At 39.9% G+C, this 16067-nt stretch overlaps 1 protein-coding gene and 1 long non-coding RNA gene across 2 annotated transcripts in view; one reads left to right on the forward strand and one right to left on the reverse strand.

The window, feature by feature from the left end:
* Window positions 1-3847: 3847 nt before the first annotated feature.
* The window catches only part of KLF13 (KLF transcription factor 13), a 93163-nt gene continuing 80943 nt past the window's right edge, over window positions 3848-16067 (reverse strand). The window contains exon 2 of the mRNA XM_074294963.1: window positions 3848-4905. Within this exon, the coding sequence (XP_074151064.1) occupies window positions 4613-4905 (293 nt within the window). The 3' untranslated portion in view covers window positions 3848-4612. The remainder of the gene's footprint in view (window positions 4906-16067) is intronic.
* LOC141558157 (uncharacterized) lies at window positions 7491-14341 on the forward strand. Its single transcript, XR_012486979.1, has 2 exons — window positions 7491-8060; window positions 10208-14341. It is a non-coding gene; the product is annotated as an uncharacterized LOC141558157 (long non-coding RNA).

A 16067-nucleotide genomic window follows, 5' to 3' on the forward strand; every position in this document is an offset into this window, starting at 1 on the left:
ATAGCAAGACCCACATAGGAGAGCAATATATCAAAATACAGTTTCTGTCCCTAAGTTGTTTGGAAACCTAAAATCACTCCACTTTGGGAGTTTAAGATTAACATAATAGAGACTATATGTTGAAATAATCTGATACTTTGCATTTATTAGCACCTTTACAAAAGCCCTTTATAAAGCTGATTGTGGCCTTCCAAGTTTTTATCTTTATGGCTATTTAGGATTCAGGAAACATTCAGGGAATTAGACCCAGTTTTCCCAGAAACAAAGACAAATTTTTCTATAGGGTGTGTCTAGGCATATGAGGTGAGCTTCCTAGTTTTGGAGGGGTAGTTTGAAAAATATTTAGATATGGATCAGCACCACTTTGGTCCAGGAAAAGTCAGCTGAGATAGTTGTGGGGCAAGTTCCCTTTAAACTCATTATTCCTCCTTGCCTTGGTGGAGTTTAAAATCTCCTCCCAATTTTTTTTTTTTTTTTTTTTTTTTTTTTTTTTTTTACAGTTTTCAAATGTCCACTTTAAACATCCAGACCCACAGACTTCTGAGATGGCTCCTAAACACAAAATAAGTGAGAGTCCCAGATGTCTGGAAGGCATATTTTGAACCAGAAAACAAAAACAAAAACAAAAACGCTATTTGTTTCAGGTGAATTTTCTAATGTATAAACAAAGGCTTGCTCTTTTTTTTTTTTTTCCAACTGAGGTCTGAGTAAATAAGGCTTTCTAAGTTTTTTTTTTTTTTAATTGCATTCCTTTTTGTTAAAGACATACTAGAGGCCACACAAATTGCCTTCTGAATTCTACTTCTAATGAAATGGCCCTCTGATGGGAGAATTCTATTTGCACATAACCCAAATCTAGCTAATGAGACAAATTTAAATTCAACAAAGATTCAGGTGAAAAATGGAAATTAGGTCTTGCAACCCATCAGCAAGCAGTAGTTCCATCACCATGTCTCAGACATCAATAATAGCCTGATTGCTCACTTCTAGGTACTACCCCCATTTTATTTCATGAAATGGAATCAAAACCACTTTAAGAATGAAGACAATGTTGGGTTCCTTGAAATGGCCAATACCACATCATTGTGTTCAGGCTTCAATGATACAGCAAAATCCTATATTAAGGCAATGTTTCCCTTCCATCTAGTGGACAGAATGGCCAAAAATTCAGGTCCTACAATGAAATTTGAATGAAACAAAGTGCTTTCTTTGGGAATTGCAAGCTTCTCTTCTCCCTCTCCTATCTCTTATTTCACTAATGAAACAAGTTCATTATTCTAAGAATTCCCTTTATTATTTTTCTATATGTGCAAAATGTGGGATCTGAAAATGCATTTCAGCAATCACAACATAACTAGAAAAATCACTTATGGGCCCCTCTGTGAATGGCTTTAGAAACATGTGCACTTGGCACAGAAAAAAAAAAAAAAAAAAAAAAAAAATACCTGAAGCATTTATCTCCTTCTCCTTCTCCACTTGCACATGAGATCATTCAATGACCACAACGACAAAAGACTTTGGGATAAGTTTCCCTATGCCTGGAATATGAATTCCTAATATTTGAAATGTATATAAAACATCCGTTTTCTCTGAAAAAGCATAGCAAGAACTTTGGAAAACATGATAAATTTGGCAGTCAGGGCCATCCAGCCATACCTTTGAGACAACCAGTTGTGTAGAATACACCATAATTCCCCAAGTTAGCCTTTTCCTATTATTCTATAAACACATGATATTCCTTCTCTTCCTGGACCTTTATTTTCAACCAAAAAGTCCAGTCTAAATGAATGAGAATAATTAAATTAAAATGAAGCCAGGTGACGGTTGATATATACATATGAACACACAGTATGTATGTGTATGTAATACTAATACATTTGTATGTGCATATATGTGTATATGTGCGCACACACACATATTTAAAGACTGGAACAGCTATGCTTCAACCTGGGCTTAAGTAGCCACCCACCACACAACTGAAACAGTGCAAGACATCATGAACAACACAACTGTTAAATGCAAGTACCTATTACGCTACTTAGAAACCTCTAACATATTATTAGCCTATCATAGTTAACATACAGTACAAAATTAGAAACTGGCAAACTGGAACAATGCAAAGCAGCAAAATGAGAGAGGAATTGAAACTCCTTTGGAATGTGGAAGCATTTGCTTGATGACAAACAGCAGATCAAGGTACTATATGTGTGTAAAATTTCTTTGCTATGCTATACTCTCTGACATTTCCATTCTTACAGTAATATGAAATAAAAATGCAAAAGAGGTCCAAAGTACTCCCCTACACACACTTCAAAAAACTCACTCTGAACTAACCTAAGTGAATCAAAAGGACTTCTTCATAATTCAGGCCATCGCATTTAACGTGAATGGCCATTTCTTCCCAGGCAAAATGAAGTGTATTCCAAAAAATAGCAGAAGTCAAGGTTTCTATAATATTAGGTGTAACTGTTGAAGAATCACTTGTCCTGGAGCAGGGAAGATGGAAAGAAGGGATGCTGAGATCAGGGAACATGGTTAAGAAAAGGGATGTGGAGATGGTCACCAATGATCAATTTTGAGTGAGATTGACTGAGTGTGGGAAAAGGACCTAGGGTTATAAGGATGGATCTTCTTTTCTCCCCTCCTCTCCCCATAGTGGCAGCTTGGGTCAAGGAAGAAAAATCCCTGTAATGTTTTGCACTCTTCCTGGTGGGAAGAAGTTGGAGGAGGGGACAGGGTTTGCAGCATGTTCTGCCAGCATTTTTGATAGGCCAGTTCACTTTACCCATGAAAAAATTTCTCCAAGTCACAATGTTCTAGTTTCTTGCAATAGAATACAATTTGTGCAGCTTATTGTGCATGGTTATGTATGTGTGTTCTACATACATATCGGTGGCACACAGGCTACCCACACACCTGAAAAAATGTCCCAATAGTTAAAACATAGTCCTTCAAATTCCCTTTTTCTTACATGGAAGATGTCTTAGCAGCAGCCATAGGGCTGTGGAGTTTTTTAAACCATGGATGAGCTAATAACACTTTTTGATGCTTAAAAAATAGGTATGTTTTATTTTTCCAGTCAGAGTACGTTATTATAATAAAAAGTTCCTTTTGCTTTTACCGTTCACCACAATTATGTTGCAAGGGGGTAGAGGAACTTCCTGTGTTGTGCAAGTTCACTATCTCAATGGCTCTCATGGGTGCAGTAGGTAAGTACCTTAGAAAGAATTGGTGTGGGGGCAGGGAAGACCGGCCAGCACAGGACTCCTTCCACATTCTGCTTCCTCAGCACTTCAAAAAAGGGGAAAGTTGGTCTCAGTGATAGGGCTTTTAAAATTTCCTGCTAATTCAGTGGAGAGAGAATGCTTATAACTCGACAACTTGAGAGAAAAGGGTCCCTGGTGATAAGAATAACTATAGGAGAGGCTGCCATCTCTCAGAAGCAGTGGGGCCTTAGCATAGCTAAAGCTTTCTTTCTCTTTGCCAATCAGGCTTAAGGCATACATTTGGGGAATCTCTGCTAGGTGCCTTCAATTTGGGCTTTGAATGGGGAGAATTTTGGTTTTTTATTTCTTGGAGTTGGAAGTGAGATCTCTTCTTGAAGAAATAACCAGGGTTACAGACTCGGCACTCAGAAGCAAAGGGCTGGTGGTTGGGAGTAAGGGTAAGGGAGTGGAAGTAGGGAGGAAGTGGGGAGGGGTGGGGAGAGCCGGAAGCAAGACCAGAGAAGCACTTTCCTCACGAGCCACAGCTCACAGACCCCTGAGTTTGGGCCTGCTTGGTATTAACTACATAAACCCAAAGAACACATTTCCATTATGATGAAACTGACCAGTCGAGCATTAGCTTCCAGTCCTTGTTTCTTTTATTATCATTATCATCATCACCATCATCATCATTGTCTGTCTTTTTCCCCAGTGTGTGAAAGAATCTAACAGAAAACCTCTGAGTGCAAATCTATTTACAGAATAAGGCTGCAGTAAGGGTGTGTCTTCACTGTACTTATTGTGTAACATAAATATCCATCCCTGAGAAAGGGGAAGGGGTGGGGGGGGGGTGGGGGAGAGTTCAACTTAGTTGAATTTAAATCACATAGTTTTTTTTTTTTTTTTCCCTATTGTGCAATTTGTGGTTTTTAAATTTTTTTTTATTTTTAAAATTTTTTTCTTTTTTTTTAAATTTCTTTCTTTCTTGTTCTTTCTTTTCTTTTTTTTTTTCTTTTTTTTCCTTTCTTTTTTTTTTAAACAAATCTGCTTTGACACCTGAGGTGAAGAAAAGTTTTGTTGTTGTTGTTGGCTTTTAAAAAATGTTTTTTCTCTTAAAAAAAATATAGGTTAACAAGAAGCATATGGCTATAAAACAAAAGGAATATTTAGGTACAGGAAATGAATTCAATCCGTCCATTGGTAAGGTTAGTTCAGCCACCCACAGGAGTTGGTGACAAGTATTTGCCGAGACTGCAAGCTATAACTGAACTATCCCTCCCCCCAAAAAAGAAAAAAAAAAAAATTAAACAGCAACAACAAGCAAGAGAGATCCGTAGACGTGTGCGACACAAGTCAGACTCCACAGAGTGCATGGTAGGTTTTGTTGCTGCCCAGTCCAGGGAGATTCAGGGCGAGCTGGCCGGGCTGATGGTGGGGCTGCTGGCGTCCGAGCGGCTGTAGTCACTGACCGAGCCCGTCCGAGAGCTGCTCCCGCTTCGCCGCTGGAGCATGCTGGGGTGGAAGTTGGCGTGGCGACGGGCGTGTTTGGTCAGATGGTCACTGCGCATGAAACGCTTCTCGCAGATGGGGCAGCTGAATTTCTTCTCCCCTGTGTGGGTGCGGTAGTGCCGGGCGAGCTCATCGGACCGGGCAAATTTCTTGCTGCAATCCTGCCAGCTGCAGGCAAAGGGTCTCTCGCCTAGAGGGAGAAGAAAATAAGAGCATGAGTGTATCACCCACCCGAAGGGGCGTTGGGACGCTGAGTGATGACTTCTAGGCTAGATCAGCCTCTCGGGAGAATGCTGATGGAGTCTAGGGAAGGAGAAAGGCTTTGGTAGTAATGGCCCCGGAGTCAGAAAGACTAGTTTCAATCTTACTGCAGACACCAGCTGTGTGACCCCTCGGCAAATCACTTCATCTCTCCTAAGGGGGATAATAATTAAAACCTACCTTATAGGGCTCTTGTGAAGATGAAGCTTAATCAAATGTGTAAAGCACTCAACAGTGATAGGTAAAGTGCTGTGTAAATGCTATTAATAAAACATGTAAGTACATTTACCTTTTAGCAAGAAAAAATGTCAATGATTGATAACAAATAAAAGTTTGTCTTTGGCATCCCTCCCCAGCTTCCCTTTTGTGTAGTTTTTTGCCCTTCCTGATGTCTAAGTTCCCTTCCAACCACCATATGTCATCCAGGCTTACTCTTGCTAGGTTCCCATATCAAACAATGAGCTCTTCTTAAAGTCCAGACTGTGCTAGGTTCTGGTGATACAACCATAAGAGTAAAACAGGTCCTGCCCTCAAGACTCTTACAATCTAACCAAGGGAGAAAACTGGTGCCTTTAATGTTTGGGAGGGAAGACACTAGCAGAGGAACAAAAAAGACTCAGAAGGTGATGCTTGAGCTGAGCACTGAAGGAAACAAAGGATTCTAAATGGGGCAGAGGTGAATCATAAAAATCTTGCTGTCAACAAAAGTCTGGTTTCCTCAAGGCCCCTGGTTTTTTTTTTTTTTCTCTTGGGGAGTTCTCAGTATCTCTAAACCAAACCAAAGTGTCAGTGACTGATAACAGAGAAGTTTGTAATTCTTCTCAGGGGGACTTGAGGGGGAAAAAAAGGCCCTATAAGCTACATGTTGGAATTTCAAGGAATGAGTCTTGGATGGAGAAGAGGTGAAAAATAAGAATTCTGGATAACCCCTCACCACAGCACATAGGCAACCATACTTATCAGCCACTGTAGCAGACAAAACTTTGATTCGTTTATTAGCTCTACCTCTGGAGATGAGGCTTCTAATAGTCATGGGAGCTGGGCAGGGGAGACAGAACTTTGCATTATTAGCCCTTTCTAGAAAAGGAGGCTTAGCAAGAACTCTGATCATTTTATCAGCCTGGCAGATTTTCAGGGTAGTGTTTTATGACAGCTAACACCCAGCCAAGTACAGTTGGCAGAGGCTGACTCCCATACTGCATTCTAATGGACCCTCTCTCCCCTAATGCAGCAAGCTTGTTAACCAGTTCCAGGTTTTATCTCCATGTGTTAACCAAGCCTTCTGAAGGGGGAAACAAGACATGGAAGCTCACCTGCTAAGCTGTAGCTAAAATTTCATCAGGAAACAGCAACCACAATCTGTTATGATGTCAGTAAATGCATGTGTGTATATATGTGAGTAGGTTGGAGGAAGGGAGATAGTAGTGTACATACTTGTAACTACAGCAAAAATTCTGAATTTTTTTGTGTCCCAGATCCCTTTGACAGTCTGGTGAAGCTCACGGACTCCTTCTCACAATAAAGGTTTTTTCAAATTCATAATTGATGCAAATATTAAATTTCAGTTAGAGGTCAGCAAAAGTAAAAATATAATTTCCCCCTTATGTAAGTTCCCAGACCCTCTGAAATTGCTTCATGAGCTTACAGGCTGGTGGAGCCTAGTCCCAACTTTTCTATTCATGGGCAAGACAACTTTTTTGGGCCTCAGTTGCCATATCTATACAAGGAAGAAGTGGCATCAGATGACCTATAACGCTGATTTTAATTCTAACAGCCTAGAAATTAGATTTTTTTTTCTTTTTCTCTTTCTTTCTGAAATTGGGGTTAAGTGACTTGCCCAGGGTTACACAGCCAGGAAGTATTAAGTGTCTGAGGGTAGATTTGAACTCAGGTCCTCCTGATTTCAGGGCTGGTGCTTTATCCACTTCCATACTTAGCTGCCCCAAATTAGAATATTAAATAGGCAGCTAGGTGTTATAGTGAATGGAGCTTCCTGACTAAGCTAGAACCTGAGTTCCAATCCAGTTTCAGACTCTTACTAGCAGTGGGAATCTAGACAAGTCATCTAACCTTTATCAGTAAACAGAGAATGTTAATAGCACCTATTTCTGAAGGCTGTTGTAAGTATCAAATGAGATAATATCTGGGCAGTTTTGTGATCTTTAACACTATTATTTTGAATTGTCCTGTCTTTTGTTTTCCTTGCTCTCACCTCTATATTTGTTATGTCCCTCACATTCATTAAAGCCTACCTCATCTTGAAATATGCACTTTATAGAATTCTTCTGATCAAAATTAGTCTTAATATAGTTCCTATAGAGAAGGAAACTTTGAAGTTTATCATTTTTTGTTGATTATTCGTGCTGGTGACCCTAGATAATCTCATGGAAGATGGGCCTGTGCAAACTGAATCAGAAGAATTTTTCTTAAAAAAAAAAATACCTTCATATAGGCGTGATATTTATTGGACCAGTCAACAAGCAATTATTAAGCACCTGCAGTGTTCTAGATAATGTTAGGCAGCAGAGTTACAAATTACAAATACAAAGAATGCAACAAACATTGTTGCTCCAGAAGAGCCTGTGTTTTACTGAGCACTTTGACATGTTTTCAAAAGAGCTGACAAATAAGAAGTCAGCCCAGAGGTTAAAGGACTTGCCCGATGATCAGGTGCTAGCTAGTTAGCACCAGAACCGAGATCCATTTCAACCTTCAGTCTCTGTTCCCAGGAGCTGGGCCTGCACTCCAAGTCTCTGGCCTCCCAAGAATGTGATCTTTCCGTCATGACACATGGCTCCTTTCTAACATGTGAGTCCTGAATTTTCAATCTGAACGCAGCTCCCAGAAATAGAGCCGTGGACTCGTCCTCCCTGAACACGGAGCAGCGCTATGTTCTGGACGCGAGCGCCGGGACTTTGCTTTGGCAAGCAGGAGCTCCTGCTGTCAGGGCGAACGTGGGCCCGACGCCAGGGACAAACCTTTGTCTTCTGGTAATGAAGGCGTGGGCCCGTTAAAGCTACACGCAGCTTGGGTGAAGAAATGGCTTGGCTCTTCTTTGGAAGGGGATGTGGCTTCCAAGTGCAGGTAGGTTACATAAATGTTCTCTCTTACTGCCAGTAAAAGGGGAGGGGGGGAAGAGGGAGGAGGGAGGGAGGGAGGGAGGGACGAAGGGAGGGTGGAAGTGAGAAAGAGAGGGGGAAGGGAGGACCAGGGAGAGAGAGGGGGAAAGGAGAAAGAGGGAGAGGGGGGGAAGGGAGTGAGGAGGAAGAGAGGGGAAAGAGGGAGGGAGAGAGAGAGAAGGGGAGAGGGAAAGACAGGGAGACAGAGACAGACAAAAAACCAGAGACAGAGAAATAGGGACAGAGAGATAGAAAGACAAAAAAGACAGAGATAGAAAGACAGTCAGAGAAAGAGACAGAAAAAAATAGACAGACAGAAAAAGAGAGAGACAGAGAGATAGAAAGACAGAGACAGAGAAGGGAGAAGGGAGGGAGGGAGGACAAAAGGAGGGAAGAGGGAAGGTGGAAGAAAGAGAAAGGGAAGGACAGAGAGACAGGGAGGAGGGAGGGAGGGAGAGAAAAGGGGGGAGGGAGAAAGAGGGAGAGAAAAAAACAGAAAGAGAGAGGGGGAGGGAGAGGGGAGAGAGAGAGAGGGAGAGGGGAGAGAGAGAGAGAGAAGGGAAGAGAGAGTGAGGGAAAGACAGAGACAGAAAGAGATTGAGAGAGAAAGACGGGGGAGGGGAGGGAGAGACAAAGAGAGACTGATTATATGAACTGATTGCCTAATCTTATCAGGGAACATAGAGCACAGCATGGTTTTTTTCTTGCTCAAGAGTAAGCAGTGAGAGGAACAGGGTGTCCCTTCTGAAGCTGCTTTCAACATTACTATGAATTTCCTCTGCTTTATCTTCCTGGGCTTGAATCAGAGAGTTGAGAGCCTTTAGATGAAGGCAGCATTTAGGATTGGGGTCAAAACAAAATATTTTTGGACAGCAGCAGCCAGTGGCTGAAACTTGAGAAGCTCGAGGGGTTAGGTCAAGCACTCCAAATGCTACCTGACTAAATTCCAAGGCTGAAGGAGATCCAGAACATCAGACTTATTCAGAAAGTCTTACTGCAAGAGGCAAAGGTCACTCCTTAAGACTGTAATGCCTTTGGAGGTGGGTGGGTGGGTGAAGAATGATGGTAAGGAAGAATGTTTATAACATTCCAAAAAAGGAAAAGATTGTTTAAGCATTTGAAAAATGCAGCCCACATTGTATATTTTGTTCTGCCGAGGCCACTTTTGGCACTCAGCAATGTAGGCTAATCGTACTTTAAACAAAGTTTGAGATCCTGGGGTGTCCCCTTTGAAAATGTTAACATAGGGGGGAAAAAAAAAGCTTTGAGGCCTCCTAGGCTTTTTAGGAGCCTAGTTTTCAAGGCACCCACCTGTGTCTTTGATGTGGAGGAGGAGGAATGGGAGGAAGGGGAAGAGGGCTCTGGGTTCTAGCCCAGATCACAGCAATAGCAGAAATAGAACCCAGGGACAAAATAAGCTGCTTGGTTATCCCTCGATCAAAAGGCTTGGGGCATTGGGTAACATGACCAGACTGCCCTTCCAAGCTGTGTCTGGCTGGATCCAAAGGCAGATACTGGGTATAGAGCTGGGACATCTTTCTACAGGGAGTAAAGACAGTTCTATTTACACAATAGGTGGCCACCAATACAATTATGAAGGGAGTCAAATTTGTCTTCAGTGTTACATCTTTATATTGTGCCCTCTCCCAACCCTCTTCCTCCTGGGTTTTAAATTCTCATCCTCTCTTCCCTTATCCTAGAACAGAGAGAGAGAGAGAGAGAGAGAGAGAGAGAGAGAGAGAGAGAGAGAGAGAGACAGAGAGAGACAGAGAGAGACAGAGAGAGACAGAGAGAGACAGAGAGAGACAGAGAGAGACAGAGACAGAGAGACAAAGAGAGAGAGAGAGAGACACAGAGAGAGAGAGAAAGAGAGAGAGAGACACAGAGAGAGAGAGACACAGAGAGACACAGAGAGAGACTGTTTTCCCAGAGTTGATACTCAAGTGTAAATGACTGTTCAGAAGGATTAATCTGGAAGAAAGCATTTGTTTGTCTTAAGGAAAGAAAATTGTGGAATTAAGAATAGGATTTATATCAGGCAGATTTGGGGGGAGTAGAGTTTATAATAAATTTGGCTTTATTTTTTATTTCTAACTGTTCTATTGGATACAGGTTCTAGAACCGTGCTTTGGATGTACATCAGACCCTCATGCTGAGCCGTTGGCAATAATATGCAGAGAACATGAGAAATGAGCCTTTCCAATAAAGGAGGCTGAACCATTCTGGTGAATAATTTGGAACTATGCCCACAGGGCTATCAAACTGTGCATACCCGTTGATCCCACAGTGTCTCTATTGGGTCTGTAATCCAAAGAGGTAATAAAAGAGGGAAAAGGACCCACACATGTGAAAATGTTTGTAGGAGCCTTTTTTTTTATAATAAGTGGCAAGGAACTGGAAACTAAGTAGATGCCCATCAACTGGAGAATGGCTGAATAAATCATGGTATATGAATGTTAGGGAATATTATTGTTTTATAAGAAACGATCAGGAGGATGATTTCAGAAAGGCCTGGAGAGACTTATATGAACTGATGCTAACCGAAGTAAGTAGAACCAAGAGAACATTGTACACAGCAATGAGAGATTATGTGATGATCGACTGTGATGGACCTGGCCCCTTTTCAACAATGAAGTGATTCAGGCCAATCCCAATAGACTTGTGATGGAGAGAGCCATCTGCATCTAGAAAAAGGATTGTGGGAACCAAATGTGGATCACAACCTAGTATTTTCACCTTTTTTGTTATCATTGTTGTTTGCATTTTGTTTTCTCCTTTCATTTTCTCTTTCCAGGTAGCTGAGGGGAGTAGAGTGTTAGAACAAGAAAAGGAGTAGATTGGGGATCAGAGGTTAGACTTCACCTCAGCCCTGTTCCTTACTATCTAGGTGACCATTCAACAAGCATCTTTCTGGGTCTCATTTTCTTCACCTGGAAAAAACAGGGAGTTGGATTTACTAGCCTCTCAGGTCTCTTCCAAGTCTAGATTTGTGGTTCTATCCTCTGTCACAGACAGGATCTGTTCTAAGGGAATTGACTAATTAGGTAGATTTAGCTCAATGGAAGGACCACAGGACTTAGGTCTAAGACAGACACCTGAGGATTGGCTCCCATTTTGGCCATTTGCTATGTGTATAACCTTGGTTAATTCAGTTGGCCTCTCCAAATGTCATTTTCCTTCATCTCTAAAATGGGGATAATGTTGGGGAAAGGATCAATAAGAAAGGGATGATAACTCTCCCATTTCTTGCTGCCCTCATGCGCATCCACTCAAATCTTACATATCATCCAAAACATGGGTCAGATTCTACCATTTCTTTTTGCCAATTGCACCAAGGTCCATCTCTTTCTTCCATTCTTTGAACTCACATTGCATTTTTAGTACCTCACTATTTAACTGTTGGGAAACCCAGTGGCAAAATGGATAGACCACTAGCCCTGGAGTTAGGAAAATGTGAATTGAAATCCAGTCTCAGACACTTAACTAGCCATGTGATCCTGAGAGTCATTTAAATTGGTTTGCCTCTATTTCCTCATCTATAAAGTGAGTTAGAGAAGAAAATGGCAAACCTCTCCAGTATCTTTGCCAAGAAAACGCTAAGGTCAGAGAGTTAATTTAGTAACAATTTAGCTGTTGCTTAGGTTGTTTTCATATTTTAATACTATATATGTTTTGTCTCTTTATGAAAGATTTTTAAAGATAGAGACCCTGTGTTATTTTTTCCTTCTCTGCCAAGTGCCTAGCTCTAAACTGGGTATAGTAGAGATACTGGATGAATGTCTTCTGATTTTTGCTATGCCCCTGAACTGCCCCAGTAGCCTTTCAAAATGCTTTTTTGCACCTCCTTCACACTCCCACCAATCAAAACAGACTATCCATGTTCTACTCTCTCAATGCATTGTTAGATAATCAAATACTCTTCACTGAAAATGATTTAATATGTCATTCTAGACATATAAACCTGGATAAGAAAGAGGAAGTCAGCATGTGACACCATCCAGAAGAACAGGTTCAATGGAGACTCCCATTTGGAGGGATGAAAGAAAGAGAAAGTCAAGTCAAGTCAAAATGGAATAGGAAAAGGCAGTCAGATTCCAATTTTGTGCTTTCTTGCAAGGGCTCACCTACATCACTGTCTTTGTGTTTCAGATAAAAAGTTCTTTAGAAGGAAACCAAGCAAAAGTAGTCTCTGAGCTAGTTCAACAGCATGTGTTCTAGCTTTTTTCCCTTACTCTCCAAGAAAAGAATCCTGCCTAGAATAAATTTAGACTAGAAGGAATATCTTTTCCTTTAAGTGAGTAGATTAAACTTTGATCCTAGTCAAAGGAAAGTATGGATATAATGAATTAGCCACAGACTAAAGTGATCATCTCCATGGTGACTTGCATTAGGTCTTTAAATATTTTATATTTCTCTGTGGTTTTGTTTCCTTTGATGGCAAATCCCTACATGGAAGGAATGAAGCAAATTTGTGGAAACATCATGGGTAGCAAGAGGGGAATGGAGAAGCAACTGGATAAGGCCAGAAAATAAGAAGCAAAATCGGGGACTGGTAGTGACCTAGAATTGGTCAACTAATTACGCATATTTAGGGATATGGACAGGTACATCATTGATGTAGGAAATTTCTAGATGGGGAAATCTTTACCCCTGCAGGTCTTCACTTTGTGAGAGAGTTACTTAAAGCAAGAAGAGATTAAGTGACTTTCTCAGAGTCACACAGCCAGCAGCTATCAGAGGTGAGAGACAGGAAACAATAATACATCAGCCTTGCTGAAAGACTCAGGATCTAGACCCTGACCAATCTGATGGATTTGATTCAAATTGTGTCTGACCACTGGATTCACATCCTTGTGAATTTGGAATTTGTCATTTTATATATATGAAGAATGATGAAAAATTGCTTTCCAAAATAAATGTATATTATTTAAAAGAATTAAAATCAAATCCTGAAGTTACCCACACATGAAGTCTATTTAATACATTTTTTGTTATTGTTTAGTCATTTAGTCATGTCTGATTCTTCATGACCCATTTTGGTTTTTCTTGGCAATGATACTAGAATGCTTTGCCATTTCCTACTCCAGCTCATTTTATAGATGAGGAAACTGAGGCAAGCAGGGTTGACTTGCTAGGGTCACATAGCTAGGAAGTGTTTGAGTCTGGATTTTAGCTACCCCAATAAGCTTAAGTATCAATATTAATTACTACCACATCACCAATTATTTAGTTTCCTACTAGATCATAAGTTTCTTGTATGATTAGTGTCTAGCCTAACATTGGTCACATTCTAGGTGTTTAATAGATGTTATGTTGCTTTTGTTGAATGGATCGATACATTTCTGTCTATTAGAGGAGAAAGATAGGCAAGATACTCTCAGCATCATTCTCCATGGTTTCAGAAACTGTTACAGAAACCTCACCCTAGTGATTCAAATTAATAGGCTTTTATCTATCACTATGTTGCTTTGATTTGTGACTACTGGGTTTGGACATCTTTTCAGCTCACAGCCTCAAGACTTATTCTCCAGAGAAGTTCTATTTATATGTTGGTTTCTCAGGGGACAGCTTAGTGGTGGGATGAGTGACCACAAAGCTGAAAAGTTTCATTTCAGAGGGAAAATAGAACATGTCATGGGAAGGCATTGGATTTTATCATGGAAAATAAGTAATTTCTTAGAATAACATTTTACAACAGCCTTCTTTTCATGAAAAAGAGGCACAGTACACATGCAGGAGACACAATGTCAGGATGCCATATCCAGAGGACTTGTGTTAGAGGCAATATGGCCTAAAAGTAAGGCCCTTTTTATGCCTTTAACTCGAGTCTCCGGGATGGATTCCACTCAATACTACATATTTATACTCAGGTTCTTCTTCATATGGTATGTGTGTATATGATGATTAATAATAAATGACAGCCTAATATAAAGCCTTGAGCAGCTGCTTAATGTTCAAATCCAAACACCAGAAAACAAGCTCGTGAAATGTGTTTATATGTATATGTTTGTTTGTATGTGAATCTCTGTGTATATATGTGAGTATATTTATATGTGTATAGTCCAAATATGCATATACATGCCATGTGTATATGCATGTTTACATCCATTCTACATATAGATCTATATGTATAGATATATAAGATAGATATGTATGGATATACATGCATATATTAATACACATTTACTTACACACACACACAGAGCCTACAGAGTAAATGTATTAAGATTGTTCTTAAAATGGAAACTTGCCCTGTTTCTGGTTTTTATTGAGCAATGAATATTTACTGGTCCCTCAAGCAAGTTTCAAACATTAGCCCATTGTTAAATTTTAGCTAGAGGTACAATTACAATTATGTGTGTATACAGATGCACATAGGAGTTTTTTCATATAAACTGCTCACCACTCTTCATAGGAAGATAGAGCTTAGTAGCAAAAGATCAAATATGATGAAAGGGCAACATTTAGGCTGCATGTTCACCCACATTTTTCTTTCAATATATTATTTCCTAGTTTAGCAAAAGACCTGATCCCACATTTAGACAAAATAGAGATATGGAAAAAAAAAAAAAAAAACTTGACTGTCTTATTACAAGTTTGTGTAGGGATACACAAAACGAACAGAGGGAAATGGGAAGGAAATACCAACCATCCTTGTCAAACTGCTGTTAGACTTTCGAAAGGCCAACCTGATCACTGGCTTCCATATTCTACTACTCACCACACTATGAAGAACGTATACTGGCACTGATTGCAACATAAACCTAGCCTAAATATCCCTTCCTTACCAATTCAAATATAGATAGAAACTCCAGAGTTCATCAATGGCATAAAGATGATCATTTAGGCCCAAGTTTTATTCTTTTGCCCTTCTACCTTTGCTAACAAAATCTCCCATCCACACCTTCCTTCCTCCCTTCCTTCCTTCCTTCTGATATATATGTGTATATACGAATGTTTCCTTCTTCCTTTTCTTCCTTTCTTCACTACAGTTAGTACAGGTCAAGTAGATTAAACTCCAAAAAGATGGGGATCAAATCAAGTGGAATGTAATTTGCTCACTGCTCGGTCTGTATCCCAAAGAGATTCCCATCAAAAGGGAAAAGAACCTATTTGTAAAAAAAAAAAAAAAAAAAAAAAAAGACATTTATAGCATCTTTTTATATGGTGGTGAAGAATTAACAATCAAAGGGATACCCAACAATTAGGGAATGGCTGAATAAACTGCAGTGATGGAATATTGTGCTTTAAGAAATGACAAACAAAATGATTTTAGAAAAACCTAGAAAGACTTATATGAATTGATGCAAGTGAAGTGAATAGAACCAGGAGAACTTTGCCCACAATAATAGCAATATTGTGAGATGAAGAATTGTGAATGATTTAACTATTTTTAGCAGTATGATGATCCAAGACAATCTCAAAGGACAAAGGATGAAACATGCTATCTGCCTCCAGAGAAACAACTCATGTTGTCTGAATATAGATTGGGCATACTATTTTTCATTTTCTTTCTTTCCTTCTTTCTTTCTTTCTCTCTTTCTTTCTTCCTTTTTTTCTCTCTCTTTCTTTCTTTCTCTCTCTTTCTTTTTGTTTTCTTGTACAAAATGAATAATTTGGGAATATACTTATATAATCTATATCATATTGATGGGGTGTGAAATTGTGTTCCCTTTAACCTGTAAAATTAACACTCTAAAAGTGTGTACCCTTTGATTTGTAGAGAAGGGAGATTTGAGTCTCAGGCCCTCCTGAGAGGCATATCTCCCCAGACAAGTTAAGTAGCAATATCTGACTGGGCTATTTTTAGGGCAAGCCTTCAAGCTGAGGAAGCCTTCAAAGCAATTTCATTTGGGAGATCCTGGTTTGATCGGCTCAGGCTGCCCCAGCGCTCACCAAGATCTGCTCATATAATAGGTTTCTGTTCACTCATTTATTTGCAGAATGTCCAAAGCAGGACTATGTCTTGTCG

This window comes from Sminthopsis crassicaudata, chromosome 2 (assembly GCF_048593235.1).
Source record: "Sminthopsis crassicaudata isolate SCR6 chromosome 2, ASM4859323v1, whole genome shotgun sequence".
NCBI lineage: Eukaryota > Metazoa > Chordata > Mammalia > Dasyuromorphia > Dasyuridae > Sminthopsis > Sminthopsis crassicaudata.